Source organism: Taurulus bubalis, assembly GCF_910589615.1.
Source record: "Taurulus bubalis genome assembly, chromosome: 5".
Lineage (NCBI taxonomy): Eukaryota > Metazoa > Chordata > Actinopteri > Perciformes > Cottidae > Taurulus > Taurulus bubalis.
The window spans coordinates 27,121,586-27,136,487 of NC_136593.1; the positions used below are offsets into that span (position 1 = coordinate 27,121,586).

A 14,902-nucleotide genomic window follows, 5' to 3' on the forward strand; every position below is an offset into this window, starting at 1 on the left:
TGATTACTTGTCATGGATACCACATTTCAGATATATGGAATCAAATGAAGCCAGGAAATCATGATGGAAATGTTTAAAAGTGACCTCAACGCTAGTTTGATCTGCACAATCAAGGAATCGATATGCGCCGAGAGGGAATGACAACGGGAGGATGACCGACCCGCTCTTGGTTTTGGCCCGATTGATTTGTCATTCAAAAGGGGGTCGTCATCTGTCTGCAGGTGGTAATTAAGGATATACACAGGACAGCCTTTGGGATGGCAATGTTTGCACCACATATTGTATGTTTAGTTGTATTTTTTTAAACCCAACAGTGAGGCACTTCTTAAAAGTTCAGTTTAATAGCAAAATAGTGGGTGTCATGGGTCGGCTCAGTATCAAGCTGCACTGAGACAACGTCACATGATCCAAACACACAATAAACCCATTTAAGTACAGACAGAATAGCCAAACAAAAAGCATCCCCTTCTATTGATTAAAGACCCAATAAGTGACAAAGTAACTACATGAAGAACTCAATGGCACCTAACTAATAGTGCGGGCACTTGTGATGCTTTGGAACGAAAGAAGACCTCAAATGACAACGACAATGTACAAACAGACAACCTTTCAGTGGCTGGTCAATTCAAAGATCTGCGACTTTTAGTCCCTGAACCCGGGGCTTTGAGATCTGAACAATTAAAATATATTTCTTACGTTTCAATACCAAGGCCATAGTCGTCATTCTGACCTTGTCTCCTATTTGGTTATGTATTTTAAGGGCATTTCTTTTGGTGCAAATAGTGCGTGAGTTTTCAAACAATCCACATTGACGTATACACCCTCCCTAGGAATTCTGCACGTACTTTTGATCACGTCGTCCACCGCCAATAAATTACCGATTGTGCTCCATGCATTAAGGAAAGTGATTGAACACGAGACCGTTAGCGTGATTCAGACCGTTGGATGCAAACTAAGCACAAGAATGTCGTTGTTCTCGGTTGAAATATACATTAAAAAGAAAAAAAGATTGAAATAGCTTGAGAACTCTTAAAAGAGATATCATTTTTTTTATATCATGGCATTAAAATCTATTAAAATCAAGGCAAAGCATGATATCTGAATACTCTGGAGGGGCTTAAAACCATTTGGATGAGAGCGAGCTTTGGAGATGAACTCCAGCTGAAATTGCTTAATTTGTAAGTTTAAACAATCCCTGGCATCAGTCATTTTCTGAGCGGGCCGAGCTGACATTATGACCTGAAGCCCTGCTGATAACCGACAGCATTCATCACAGTTGAGCCACATAGCCTCAAGTGTGATCTCATGTGGAAAAAAAAACCCTGTAATTCAAGTCTTAACGTCCTCACAGGACAGCCGTTAAAAAAAAAGAAATCTGCGCAAACATGGCATGGCACACCTTCACTATTTAAGTAACAATGTATACATTTTGGAGGAATATGTTAGCAACAGCATTCAAATTAAAAGAGACATTCGTCGGCATCCGTGTTCATCGTGGGAAATAAATCTTTAGAATTGTGACAATACAGCATAGTGATGTGAGGCTGATATAAAAGAAATCATAAATGAGTGAAGGAAACCACTAGGGAAAAGAAAAGCTCAACACAATCTAGGAGAAATACTGACATGTGTCTGTAAACAAGAAGAAGAAATATGCCGGGTATACAACATGTGTTGGTTTCTATGATGCAATAATGGAGTGACTTGTGATGATGTCGTTTGTGATTTGGCAGTAACCGACCGTAAAAGAGAATTCAACATAAAGGTTTGACCAATTTTTCTAAGAAAGTCTTTTCTGTAAAAAAAGATGGGTATTTATTTATTTTTACTTTTCCAATTTCTTGTTCTAGTCAAGCAGATCCTTTAACAGCAACAGAGCTTTCTCATCCTGAATGTCTAAACATGGCCTCAGACTCCAGAGCTGCGTAACCAAGTGAGTAAAAGACATTGTGGCATCCCGCAGACAGAAGACAGTGATGTGAAAACACACTGCGTCTTCTCAAACAAACACACACAGAAAGAAGTGAATGGCTCCTGGTATTTAGTGTGTGTGTTTTGGCATCAACCTGAGTCCTTGAGATACATCACAGATATTCTGACCTCCAATCGTGAGCGACATCTGAACCCCTGAAAGGAGAGAAACTGTAAGTGGCTCGACATATGGAACTGAATCGGCATGAAGACAGTGTGTGTGTGTGTGTGTGTGTGTGTGTGTGTGTGTGTGTGTGTGTGTGTGTGTGTGTGTGTGTGTGTGTGTGTGTGTGTGTGTGTGTGTGTGTGTGTGTGTACTGCTACAACACATGTTGCGACAATACGGCTCTGGTCAAGCCAAATAAGTTTGAAGTCTTTATCCCTAAAAAGTAATAAAAAAAAAAAAGACGAAGAATCCAAATCATCACCACCTTGACTCTGGATCTTTTCTTGACATTAGCTCCCAAAGCATTAGATTCATATATATATATATATATTTATACCAATAAAATACATTACAGGTGCCACCCGAAAATGCAGCCAAACTCAAAACTGTGTCTAAAACCAAAGTAATATGATGCAACACAGTAAGTATATATACATATGGGGGAGGTTAGGGGAAGATGGGAAGCAGATAGGGGCAAAGGGCTGTATTAACAAGATCAATATTACAAAATATTCAAGAAGGCATCTCAGTTATTTTCTCTGTCCACCTGCGTTGCCCTGTCCTCCGGGCCGAGGCCTCTGTTCCCTTTTCCCTCGGGCAGTTCATCCCATCCACAGATAAAGTTGTGACGAGTCTTTTTTGTTTCGTTTTGTTTAATCCATCAGATGGGAGTGCGCAGCTTTCAGCATGGTAATATATGCGTGTGTGTTCTGGTGCGTGCATATGTTTGTATAAAGTGTACGCAGACATCCATCCATCCATGGCTGGTCCCTACTTGAAGTTGGCGTAGTCAGAAAAGGCATCGATATACTCCTGGACCACTTTGTAGCAGAACTCGTACTGCTCCTAAGGAGAGAGACAAGACGGGGAAAGTTATGCAAGTTGGAACTACGTATACATGTTGTATGTCCCTTGTATAAAGGCCTAGAATGCAGACATCAGTACAATCACTGTACGCTGTAGTTTGAGTATTAATGCATGATGAAAGCATTGTTTTGCATCTATGTGTCAAACACAGGAGAATATACACTAAATTAAAAACCACCTCCGTCTATACAGAGTTAATAACTGAAAAAATATTCATGCTCGGGGCAACGTCACAAGTTCATAAGCAAATGCCTCACTTGACAATGGAAAAAATCCAAAATGCAATTTCCTATTAAGGCTCAAAGGGCGCCTCACCAATGTCTGCACCATGTGTGGTCTCTGCAGTCTGAGGCTCTTGACGGTCTGGAAGACGTCCAGGATGCCCTCTGCCTTCACCCGCTCCAGGACTGTACTCAGCGCACAGAAAGTCCCCGTCCGGCCAGCACCAGCACTGTGCACACACAGGCAAAACAGGAACCTCAGTATACACGCTGCAGTATATCGGGAGTTAGGAGAGGGGAGCATGGATGGGTTTCCATGACTTTAAACCAAATTCTGGGTGTAAACATCTGGGTGTAAACATGAAAAAGTGAGTAAATGTAGTATTTAAACAAACAATGAGAATACAAAGCATACAGTAAACCTTAAATGACACAAATGAATGAGACAATAGTTTGATTAAAAGAATAAACATTTATATAGATGTCTGTATGTATGCCTGCTTATATTTTGAGCGTCTTTCTTTTAAAAGCATATTCCTTATTTCAAACTCAGCGTAAATGAACGTCATGAACACATGAATATAACACATTTACATGACTTTTACTGAACTTAAGGACTTTTCCAGGCCTGGAAATAACCATTTTAAAATGCCATGACTTTTCCAGGTTTTCCATGAACGTAAGAACCCTGAAAGCCACAAGGAAGAAGAGAACAATTCTCCCGAGCTGTTTTGTTCCCGTGATTTAACAAATGCGACAATTTCCCAAGCACACTTGATTTCCATGTGCAGCTGCAATACAAATGTTCCTTTGCGCTGGTGCACACAGCTCAAAAACAGCAACATACCGAGTCAAGAAGACCGTGTGTGTGCTTTACCTGCAGTGCACAGTAATTGGATGGTTGCCAGACTGCTGCTGTTGTTTCTGCACCGCAGCAATTATGTTGGTCATGCCTTTACCGTCAGTGGGGATGCCCACCTCTGGCCAGCCGTGGAAATGGAACTGACGCACTGCTCGAGGCTTGCTCTCCTGGAAAGATGGACAAGGGCGAAAGAAAAGAGATCAGGATATGTTGTATAGGTAGTATTGCAAAGATTGCTGTTGGCATAAAATAAGAACATTAGCTAATCTGGGCTCGAAAGGGCAAAGGAAGTCCTTCCTTACCCTGTTGTTGGTGACCAGGAGGTCACGCACTGTGTAGCTCTCGCTCTCCTCCTCCCTTTTAATCTCGATGGAAATGTCCCCGTGGACCACCACTCCATCACTGGGCCAATACTGAGCACACTTTTCCTGCAGGAGCCATAATGGAGACGGTCAGATTCACCACGCTTAACGCCATGCAAAGGTTCCGAACAGTTCAAGGAAATCTCAAATATGAATGTCATCTCAATCTCTGGACAGAGAATGATGTCTATTAAAGAGAGAAACTAATTACAATAACATCATTAGTTACATGAGCAAAGAAGGAAAGTGACACAAAATCCTGAATAAGTGGATTCTAGAATTCCAGTTATGGCCGTTTAAGATGATTTCCTGGTGTGACTATTACTTTGACTCTTTGTTGCAGCATCTAGACACCAATACTTTGTATCACAAATTACTATAGACCTGACATGAAGAAATGCTGGAAAACCACTAAAGATCAAGACATTTTGCTCAGATTATTAACATGTTATACAAGACTGGTGGCATCAAGTTAGCATTGAGTAAATCATCCAATATCAATATTCTATTTTAGCCAGTTATTGACCTGATATCTAATAATAGTATCTGAACACACACACACACACACACACACACACACACACACACACACACACACACACACACACACACACACACACACACACACACCTGCCCTCTCTCCTCCAGCTCAGTGAGCATGACTATGGAGCAGCTTCTCCACTCCCAGATCATCCTCCAGAAGTCCTCTATGGTGTGCTGCAGGGGGCCCTGGCTCGCCATGTAGGAGTCCTTCTGGCGGTAGCCCTGTGACCGCATGCAGGGAATGACAGGAAGTGATGTCCACGGGGAAAAGAGGGATGAACGGAGGAGACAAAAATAAAACAGCAGGAGGGAGAAAGGAAGACTTTAGAGCCCCCTGATCGATTGCCTGCATTAATGAACGGAAACGATCTACTCTTATCCAGGTGCTTCTACACTCACGTCAATGAAAGAGGCGTTGACGTAGTCCGTGTTCTCCTCTCCTCGTTTGACTGGAATGATCACTCTGTTGAACTCATCTGTTTGTGCAACGAGAAACATGAACCTTGATTGATGAAGAGTTGATACAGGGACCATATATATCGGTTATTTCATTATGTTCATTACTGTGTGTCTACACACACACACACACACACACACACACACACACAGCACTCACATGGAATGATCTGTAGGACTCTGTTCTTCTTCATGTTGGCAGGCAGGTTGCCGGTTCTCATCTTGTCATTCTGAATCTTGATGGATGTCAGCTTCTAGAAGTGAGGAGATCATGACATAAGACTTTAAATGTGTCAGATGAGCTTCACTTACCAAATGTTCCCATGTCACTGGGATGAAACCATTCGGCTGCAGAGGTGTGTTCAATGGCTGGGATACGCCACCCGCACACACACCTTGAATTCGGCCTCCAGACCACTGCAGCCTGCTCCAGGTGACGGGGCGTAGAGTTTGGCCAGGTGGGATTCCAGAGAAGTCACCTCCAGCTCCGTGTCTCCGTACAGGTAGTGCTCTAACAACGCCTGGAAGATGAACACGTACTGCATCTGTGGCACAGAGAGGAGAAAGTGATCATTGCATGGAAACGCTGCATCATGGAGGTGTCAATCAAGTGCGTCAACACCTGGACTCACATCAGTTTGGACCATCTGACACCGCTGGGCTCTGATCCGGGTGACGAAGCCAAACACGTCCACCTTTCTCTCCGTGTTCATCATGTCCAACATGGCATCGATCACAATGAAGGTACCCGTCCTCCCCACGCCGGCACTGACGGACAGAAACACCACATGTTGAGAGTTGTGCGTGGCACGCAGACAAAGACACACAAATACAAGATAAGAGTAGGCCAGCTTGGATCCACTTACCTGCAATGGACCACAATTGCCCCGGCATACTGGGGGTTATAATTCTTGACCTTCTTGAGGAACTTGAGCATGCCGATAGGGGTGAACGGCACCCCGAAGTCTGGCCAGCTGGTGAAGTGGAACTGGGTGACGAGCCTCTGGGGCTTCTTCCCAGACACATCTCCCACCTGAGGCGCAAAGAAGGGTTCATACACATTTTGACCAATGGATTTCCATGACCAAACATTTTGTGGAAACATGAAAAAGTGAGAAAATGTAGTATTTATACTAACAATGAGAATACAAAGCATACAGTAAACCTTAAATGACACAAATGAATGAGACAATAGTTTGATTAAAAGAATAAACATTTATATAGATGCCTGTATGTATGCCTGCTTATATTTTGAGTCTTTCTTTTAAAAGCATATTCATTATTTCAAACTCAGCGTAAATGAACGTCATGAACACATGAATATAACACATTTACATGACTTTTACTAAACTTTGGGGATTTTATTTTTTCAAGGACTTTTCCAGGCCTGGAAATATCCATTTTAAAATTCCATGACTTTTCCAGGTTTTCCATGACCATGAGAACCCTGAAAGGAAACCAGACAAAGGAAATCGACAAAGCCACGACACATCGAGAGTCATCGAGGTTTTCATTTATGTACCTGAACTTAAATGGCAGCACATCCAAAGTTTCAAACCTACGTCTAAACCCTGATCATTTTCAAAAGTACTTTGTTGATGCACTCTGTGTGTGGAGGGGAAACACAGAATAAAACAATGATATCCTGGCACCATGAACAAGGTGTATTACCTGCTGGATGCAGAACTTGCGGATGGTGTAGTCCACCAGAACCATCGTGTCTTCTACAGACACGCGGATGTTCCCGTATGTCCAACAGCCCTGGTCCGGCCAGTACTGGGCACACTTACACTGAAACGCAGAGAGGAACGTTAACATCAAGCTCCTTTACAAAGATCAAGATATTTGTATTGTCATATGCACAGTTAACAGATAGTTACGCCGTACAATGAGCAGCTTACTTTGTTAGCCCCTCTTTCCACACAGAATTACAATAACTTAAACTAGGGGTGACACGAATACTCAAATAATTCCAGGTATGGGAAAAATATTGACCATCCAGATTAGGTTGTCCAAAATAACAATAATCCAACTACGTTGCAGCAGAATGAGAGTAAGACTTCCCCTCACACAACAACACATTGATTAATGAACTAATGAACTTTCCAAATAAAGAAGGTGATATTGTTCCTGTGTGCTTTTAAACAGCGTTATCTACTCTTTTATAACTCAACTCTGGATGTTATAATCGGTACAAAATGAACCTACCTCTTTTCTCTCCTTCAGATTGGTCACCATGACAATGGTGGCCGTGTTCTGCTCCCAGATCATCCGCCAGTAGTCATTCACCGTTTCCTCCTTTGGCCCTGAGAGACGGACAGCGATACAGAAACTTAGGGGACTAATGAGCTAATAATCAGGCAGCCTGTTTGCTAAATAAACCACAGCAGCACACTCCTTACCTTGAGCTGCAATAAACTTATTCTTCTCTTGGTAACCCTGCGAAAGAAGGAGGTTAAAGAAGAGATGTTAGGGTGCGTCCGAGTATCGTTGGAGCAGAAATGTCTCTTTTGTGGCGAAATGCTGCACTACAAACATTTATAAAGGAGGCGTTGATGAAGTCAGAGTCTGGGACTCCCTCCAGAGATGAGAGATGCACCCTGGAGTGATCATCTGAGGAGAGAGGGAGTCACGGTGACATAACTGACCATTACATGTACCTCAGTAGATCGCTTTGTAAGCTGTCAGCCGTCTGATATTTACTATGACTAGACTGATAAATGTTTCTAATAAAAACTCAGTTACACCGAGCGCTGCTTTATTAATGTCAGTCAGTGTCACTGTTGTTGCTCACATGGCAGGATGTTGACGTATCTGTTCTTTTCTTTATTCTCTTCCTTGGATGCAGCGTCGCACGATGCCTGGATGGGGCAGACTGGCAGCGCCTAAACGCACAGAAAACAAACAAAAAATGCATTTAACACAGACATCATTTCCACTGTTTATTATTACGGTTAATTTAAACCATTTCTAGATTACTTTTGACTAATTATCTCAAATGTTTTTCCTACTTTTTTTGTGTTTGAGCTGATCATTTCAAACTCCACTAGTTTGCTAAGTAGTTTCCACACAATCTCAATGGTGTCAGCCTACGATAGGAGGCAGCTCATAGCTGCTTATTGGGAATTATGTACAATAGATTGATGCATCACAATCATCTTCTCTGGATTCTTTTTTCTTCCGAAACACAAATATGTGGATATCAAACCAAATCATACTTTTACATTTTATTTAAATAGGTTGAGCTCTAATAATCTTTCCACATACGCCCTGGCGACTGAAATACCTGAAGTGGACACTGGAGCGTATTTTAGTTTGATCAGAAACCAAACAGTTTAACACTATTAGTCTGTTTTTAGTTGTCACTTAATGAAGCAACAGGGATAAAGGTGAGCATCAGGCTCAGTGTTGTGTGTGTGTGTGTGTGTGTGTGTGTGTGTGTGTGTGTGTGTGTCATACATTAAACTCCTCTCTGAAGAGCTTGTTGTCATCCGCCATGCGACGGTTCATTTCTTCTTCCAGTTTGTCGACGTGAAGGGGCGGGTACTTCCTGTTTGTGCTGGGGGAGCGGGCCAATAGCGGGACGCTCTGGAGTTCTGCACCGACAAGCAGGAAGGGAGGAGGAAGGAGGCGAGGAGGGAAGGAACAGGGAGGGGCGAGACAGGTGGTGATAAAGACGGGGGAGAGAATGGGGCAAGAAACAGAGCGGTCTTGCATCAAGTAACACAGACTTCATCATTTGATTTCTTCTCTAAAGACGGCCAGCAGAGGGCGGTGTGACTCAACACTGTGGCTTAGCTCACTGCAGCCCTGCTGGTTAGGTAATAACAGTGAACAAAAGCTGTCTGCCAACAGTCAACCAGTGAAATGTTATCTGCTAGGGAAACAAGATCAATCAAGTCCTATCACAAAAAACTCAGAGGAACAAGTCGGTTCATGTTGGCTGTGCGGATTTGCCGATACAACCCAAAACAAAAAGACATTAGTGATCGGTGCAGACGCACATCTGTCGACACACACAAACAAACACACTGATGCACGTGTGTGTGTTTTACCTGTATCATCCGATCTACCGTTGGTCAGTCTGAAAGAGTTGGAATGGCTTCCCGCCTGCTTGTACTTCTTAAACCTGTCAATCAACACAGATCAAAGTGCATGTTAACACACACACACACACACACACACACACAGCTTTCGTCCTCCAGCTGAATGCCAATCAGTCATTGCCATGGTAACAGGAGCACCGTAAGGCCTTCACCACAGGGCTCCAGCCAGCGTGTGCAACATCCACTGCACTTCACCAACCTGAGCATGTAGAGGATGATGATGATGAAGATGATGACCAGCAGGGAGGACAGGGCCACCATGACCGCTATGATGGGCATGTCATCAGACTGGGTGTTGTCTACATCAGAGACGGAAAGAAAATAGGGATAATAAACACTGTGCACTGCAAAAGAAAATCAAAAAGGTGTCTCAATAGTTGAGGTGAGTCAGTATTTTGGTTTGACACGGGTGCCAAGTTCCACTGCCAAATCATTGCACCATTCGAAATAAGCTTAGGAAGTTTTATCAGCTTACCGATGTGTCAAACGTTATCAAGAAATTATAAAATATGCACAAAACACAGAAGAGGGATTTTACCATAATTAAGTACATGTGATCTACTGTTTCTTGAAGCTGTGCAAAACCCAAAGTCACTGCACGCTGCCAGGAAAGAGTCCAGAACACAACCATCAACAGAACAAGATAGAACCTGAGATCTGGTTTCATTTGGACGGAGCGAGCCTCGCAGTTTCCTCGTTTTCAGCCACGATGCTAAGCTCAGCTAACCGGCTGCAGCCTTCTATTCAATGAGAGTGCTGTGCACATTACTTAGTCTTTTGATCAACTAATCAATTCATGTTCTCATTCATGTTCAATTTCAGCAAAAAAAAAAAAAAGTATGATCCCTAGTGGCTGTTTTTTTTCTCAGTTTGTCAATATGTGAGAATGAGAGGTAAAGAAAAGGAAGAAGCTGAGGCCGTAAAGTGACCTTTGCCTCTTTCAACACCAGCCTGCATCTTTCCTTTCAGTAATGGTTGTCCATGTTAATATTTCATTGGCCTTTCCAAAGAGAAAGAAAAAGCACAAACACAAATGGAGATGCGGAGAGTGTGCAACAGGCTGTCCTTCAGATCGAGAAATATATATATATATATATATATATATATATATATATACACACACCATCATAGAAGCAGAGGGTCAAGCTTCAGTTAAACTATAATATATATATAAAATAGTAAAACATTTAGGACTTTTGCTGTAAATTCTACATGCCGTATTTAGAGATGTATTTGTCATATAAAGGTACATACATTATAATTTGACCTCTGCAGTTCCCCCATCCCGAGCATGTAGGAGCAGCGGGCTGCTGTGAATCGCCCGGGGAGCAACTTGGTGTTCAGTGTCTCGCTCAAGGACATTTCCACATTCAGACAATAGGAGCCAGGAGTTGAACCGCCAACCTTGTGCTAAACAAACGACCCCCTGAGCCACAGCTATCATGAGCCAGAAAGCATGAGATGCTACTGACTGGTGGGGAAAAAAATACACAATAGTCACAAAGGCTTAACACTAGAAATTAGATATTACACGGACCTGGGTAATCTATTCTTTGTGACGACTACAATAGCTGACCAATGTGTATATGTTTCCACCGTGCACATCCTATAGTCTTCCTGCTGACCTTTCTGTGCAGCAGTTAACACAAAACACATGAGATCTGCCTGAACAACAACCGCAGTTTGGTGCACACAAAAACCCCTGGCTGCTGTTTGTGTGCTAATGACCGGCCTGTAAGACACACGAGGCCACAACAAAAGAAGAGATTTTTCTAGAAACCTGCTCCATGGAGGCGACAATGCAACGACAGAATCAGCTGTTTTATGGAACGACTCAAAATTCAAGAAAGCTCTCAACGTTGCTGACAAAAAAAAAAACATGCATCGTTTGACTTCATGCTCCCTATGCACTTTAGGAGGGGGGAGAGTAGCTTGGAACGTCGCCCAGTTATGTTGCATTTTCAGGCACAATTCCCAGGACTTTTCAGTGTTCACCCTCGGACAATGTGTACATTGAACTGAACGGGAGCACAACAGGCTGTGGGCATCATGTGGAACTGATACAGCCTTGACAAACCTCATACCATCTAGAACTGCTCCACACAGCAAGACGGAGACAATGGAGCAATTACACAACATCTACAAGCCCAAAGTGATTATGTTGTGTAATGGACAGACCGCATTAGCAGTGCAGGCACATCTGTTGTATTTATGTTGACCAGGAGCGAGTATTGCTCATTCTCAAGTACACTTTCCAGGAATTGTTGAATCAAAAGCAGTTTCAAATTTAAAAGAAACATCCCTGCTGTTATTTTACTTGATAATAAATAAAAATGTTGGTGGCATTCGATGGTGATTTGTGCGTTTCTCTATAATCAGGCAAAATGAATAATTAATGTAAAGAAAAGGGTGTGGGTCATGTTTCACTTCCAAGGATATTACGAGGATGGTCAGTACACAGACACAAAGCTGCGGGAAAAATGAAGCCGAATAACGCTTGAAATAAATTAAATTAAAATGGTCTTCAGCTTCCGAGCGTTGACGTCACTTGAAATGCTTTAAAAATAAACTCAAAAGCAGCATTTCTTAAAGTGAAATAGATAGAAATACTGCCCCAACACTGTTTGTTTTCACCTGAAAGCAACAGCTTTTGGCAGGGTTGTATTGCTACTCTGATTCTTGTGGATGACTAGTCAAATGCAGGCACGTCACGTCAGGGTATTTCCAGCGCTGCTACAATGGAGTCTAAAAGCAGAAAAGTGTCCAACTATCTAAAATATTAAAAGGTCGACTATTGACCAGAAAGCTCACTTGCTCGCCTTTTCTAGCTGTTGCTACCGCTTTGCCAGGCTGCATGAATAACACACAGCTAGGTGGAGCGACCAAACAAACACCCTGACAACCTGTGATGTTTATCTATTCTAATGAAGCGATGTTTTCTTGTCGTTTCCAAATTGCCTCAACCTTTTGTGTACTTCCTGTTCACACGTTGTATTAAAGTGTGTCTTGGATGATCTGATGACAAGTGGCGACCCTGAATGGGCCACCCAGTCGTCTTTATAGTGTGTGTATAGCGCACACAAAATATGACTCCCTGACACAGTTGTATGCAGTTGACAAACAAACCTCTACATCCACCAAGTCTATTTTTCCGCCCCCATTAAGCAGCAACTGCGGATTTGCAACATCTAAAGTCAAATGTAAGCAACAATGAAAGATACCATCATGACAAAATCTGCAACACACAGAATCTGAACAGCGCCTCCTTGGTTTCCCACACTTCTGAGTGACTGGAGGTGAGAATGGTGACATCTTCCATGAAGCTGGAGGTGCTATGCAGAGTGATTAAAACACCCACGCCATGGCCAGTGGGTGTTTCCCCCCCCATTCAAGATAAAAATGAGTCACAGCCTCTCGAAACACAACACATTCATGGCATTCTGGTCTATTGAGGCTACCATGGGTTGGGATCTCTGTGTCTTCTACGAGTTTTCCCAGTATGACAACAACAAAAAAGGTGCTGCACAATCATATTAAGTTTAGACACTTTTCTCTTTAACTCTGCGGCGCTTCAGGGGGGCTATTCCCTCCAAAAGGAGTCGAGAGAGATCACGTCGTCTCACACTAAATAAACATTTCAGAACATGCATCAACACTCACCATGTGGGCTGGTGTCCGAGGTGACCCCCATCCCAGGTTGTGTGGTGGTCTCCGGCTCCTCGCTGATTGCACCCTCGTCTCCATAATCTGGAGTTGGGCCGTCTGTAGGGAAGGTCTCGTTGGCTGACCCCACAGGGGTGGGAGGAGGTGGAGGCTCGGTGCTCGGCGGGGCCTGAGGGGCATCGCTTGGAGCTGGAGGTGAGGGAGCGGGGCCTGGCAACAACCGCCCGGTGGCGTTGGGACCAGCCGGTTCTACATCCTCCTCACCAGCTGGGCTTGCGGTTGTCGTCGTCGTCGTCGTCACTGGGATGATTGCGGGGGCGATTGTTGTGGGTTGGCCTGTGGGGGCTTGTGCGACTGTAAAGTTGAGGGCGGGAGCGGCGGGGGGGTCTGTAGGTTTGGCCGAGATAGTTGGAGGACCTGGACAGAAGAAGGAAAGCAAAGCGTGATGCAACTTTTCCCTGTGGGCCTTTTAACCGAAAGAGGTGGGTATAAGTAAAGGAAGTTGACATGATCCGTACTTGTGATGGGGACAAGATCCTGGGCTGTGGCCCCGAGGGCTAGAGCGAGCAGCAGGAGCAGGGGACACACACCCATTCTGCCCTACATGGAGGATGCACAGAAGGGACAAGAGGGCATTAGTGAAAAACAACTGACAATCTCATTGAAATCAAAGTTACTGAACCCATTTGATCAAGAGATGCATGTGTTGTATAATCCACTATATCTTTTTGGAATCCTCTATTCTACTCCACATGCTCATTTTTGGAAGGTAATATTCTTACAATTGAAATGGAGATGCAATGCTACGTGGTTTTAGCCTGCGTGTGAACAACGACGCTCACCTGAAGAAGCGAAGTTGGCATCAGTGACTCATTCGCTCAGCGTGGTCCTAGAGCGGAGACAGGAGACACCGTTATGTTTCTCGGGCTTTTTGCATGTCTTGAAAATATATAAATTCACTTATTCCTTGCAAAAATGTTTTTGCAAGATCAGTATCTGGATGAATAATGGAGGAGAGGATGGTACACACACACACACACACACACACACACACACACACACACACACACACACACACAATGTGGTGTATTCAGAGAGACAGGTGTGAAGAGAGCACGCTCAGTATTTTCCCTAAAATTTTTATTAGAGCAAAGCAATAATTCAATATGATCTGGCGACTTGTCAGTGGAACCGTACTATGTTGAGATGCTCAATTTATTAGGTGTGTAGACGTTTCAAATGGGTGAAAAATAATCCCAAAAAATGATTCTTGCGCCTTTTGAATATACAACCATAAAATCGCACAGCTCTTCTCTTTTTGCAACCGGGTTTAATCCTAAATACGTGTTGGGTGAGCATGACCAAAACAGAATTATTGTCACACTTACATTCCTGCACAAACAGTGAATCAGCACTTCTCACACACACTTGGAGAAAGCACGGTGGTCGCCACCGGCTGACTCTGTCTTCAGTGTGATCCCAGGGGCCAGCGAGGCTTTTGTCTCCCCGACCGAACTGTGATAATCCCTGGACATAATCCCAGAGTCCTGACCCTGCAATAATCCAGCTCGTCTGCCTCCGTTTACAGAGAAACTCCGGCTCTGCACCACGCCAAACACTGCAGCACTACCGCACACACACTGATGCTTCACACCAGGGATTATTGCATCAGTGGGTAGAGGATA

The 14,902-nt window shown here is 43.5% G+C and overlaps 1 protein-coding gene across 1 annotated transcript; it reads right to left on the reverse strand.

Moving 5' to 3' along the window:
• Window positions 1–2,589: 2,589 nt before the first annotated feature.
• On the reverse strand, window positions 2,590–14,080 carry ptpra (protein tyrosine phosphatase receptor type A; the record flags this gene model as incomplete). Its single annotated transcript, XM_079218565.1, has 21 exons — window positions 2,590–2,983; window positions 3,320–3,455; window positions 4,103–4,254; window positions 4,390–4,515; window positions 5,080–5,214; window positions 5,392–5,468; window positions 5,609–5,702; window positions 5,844–5,993; window positions 6,081–6,216; window positions 6,315–6,481; window positions 7,120–7,239; window positions 7,657–7,754; window positions 7,851–7,887; window positions 7,985–8,061; window positions 8,243–8,333; window positions 8,908–9,044; window positions 9,504–9,577; window positions 9,754–9,853; window positions 13,215–13,634; window positions 13,736–13,817; window positions 14,060–14,080. 21 exons carry the CDS (start codon window positions 14,078–14,080, stop codon window positions 2,909–2,911), a joined length of 2,505 nt encoding a protein of 834 aa, XP_079074691.1. The 3' UTR covers window positions 2,590–2,908.
• Between the last annotated feature and the right edge of the window lie 822 nt (window positions 14,081–14,902).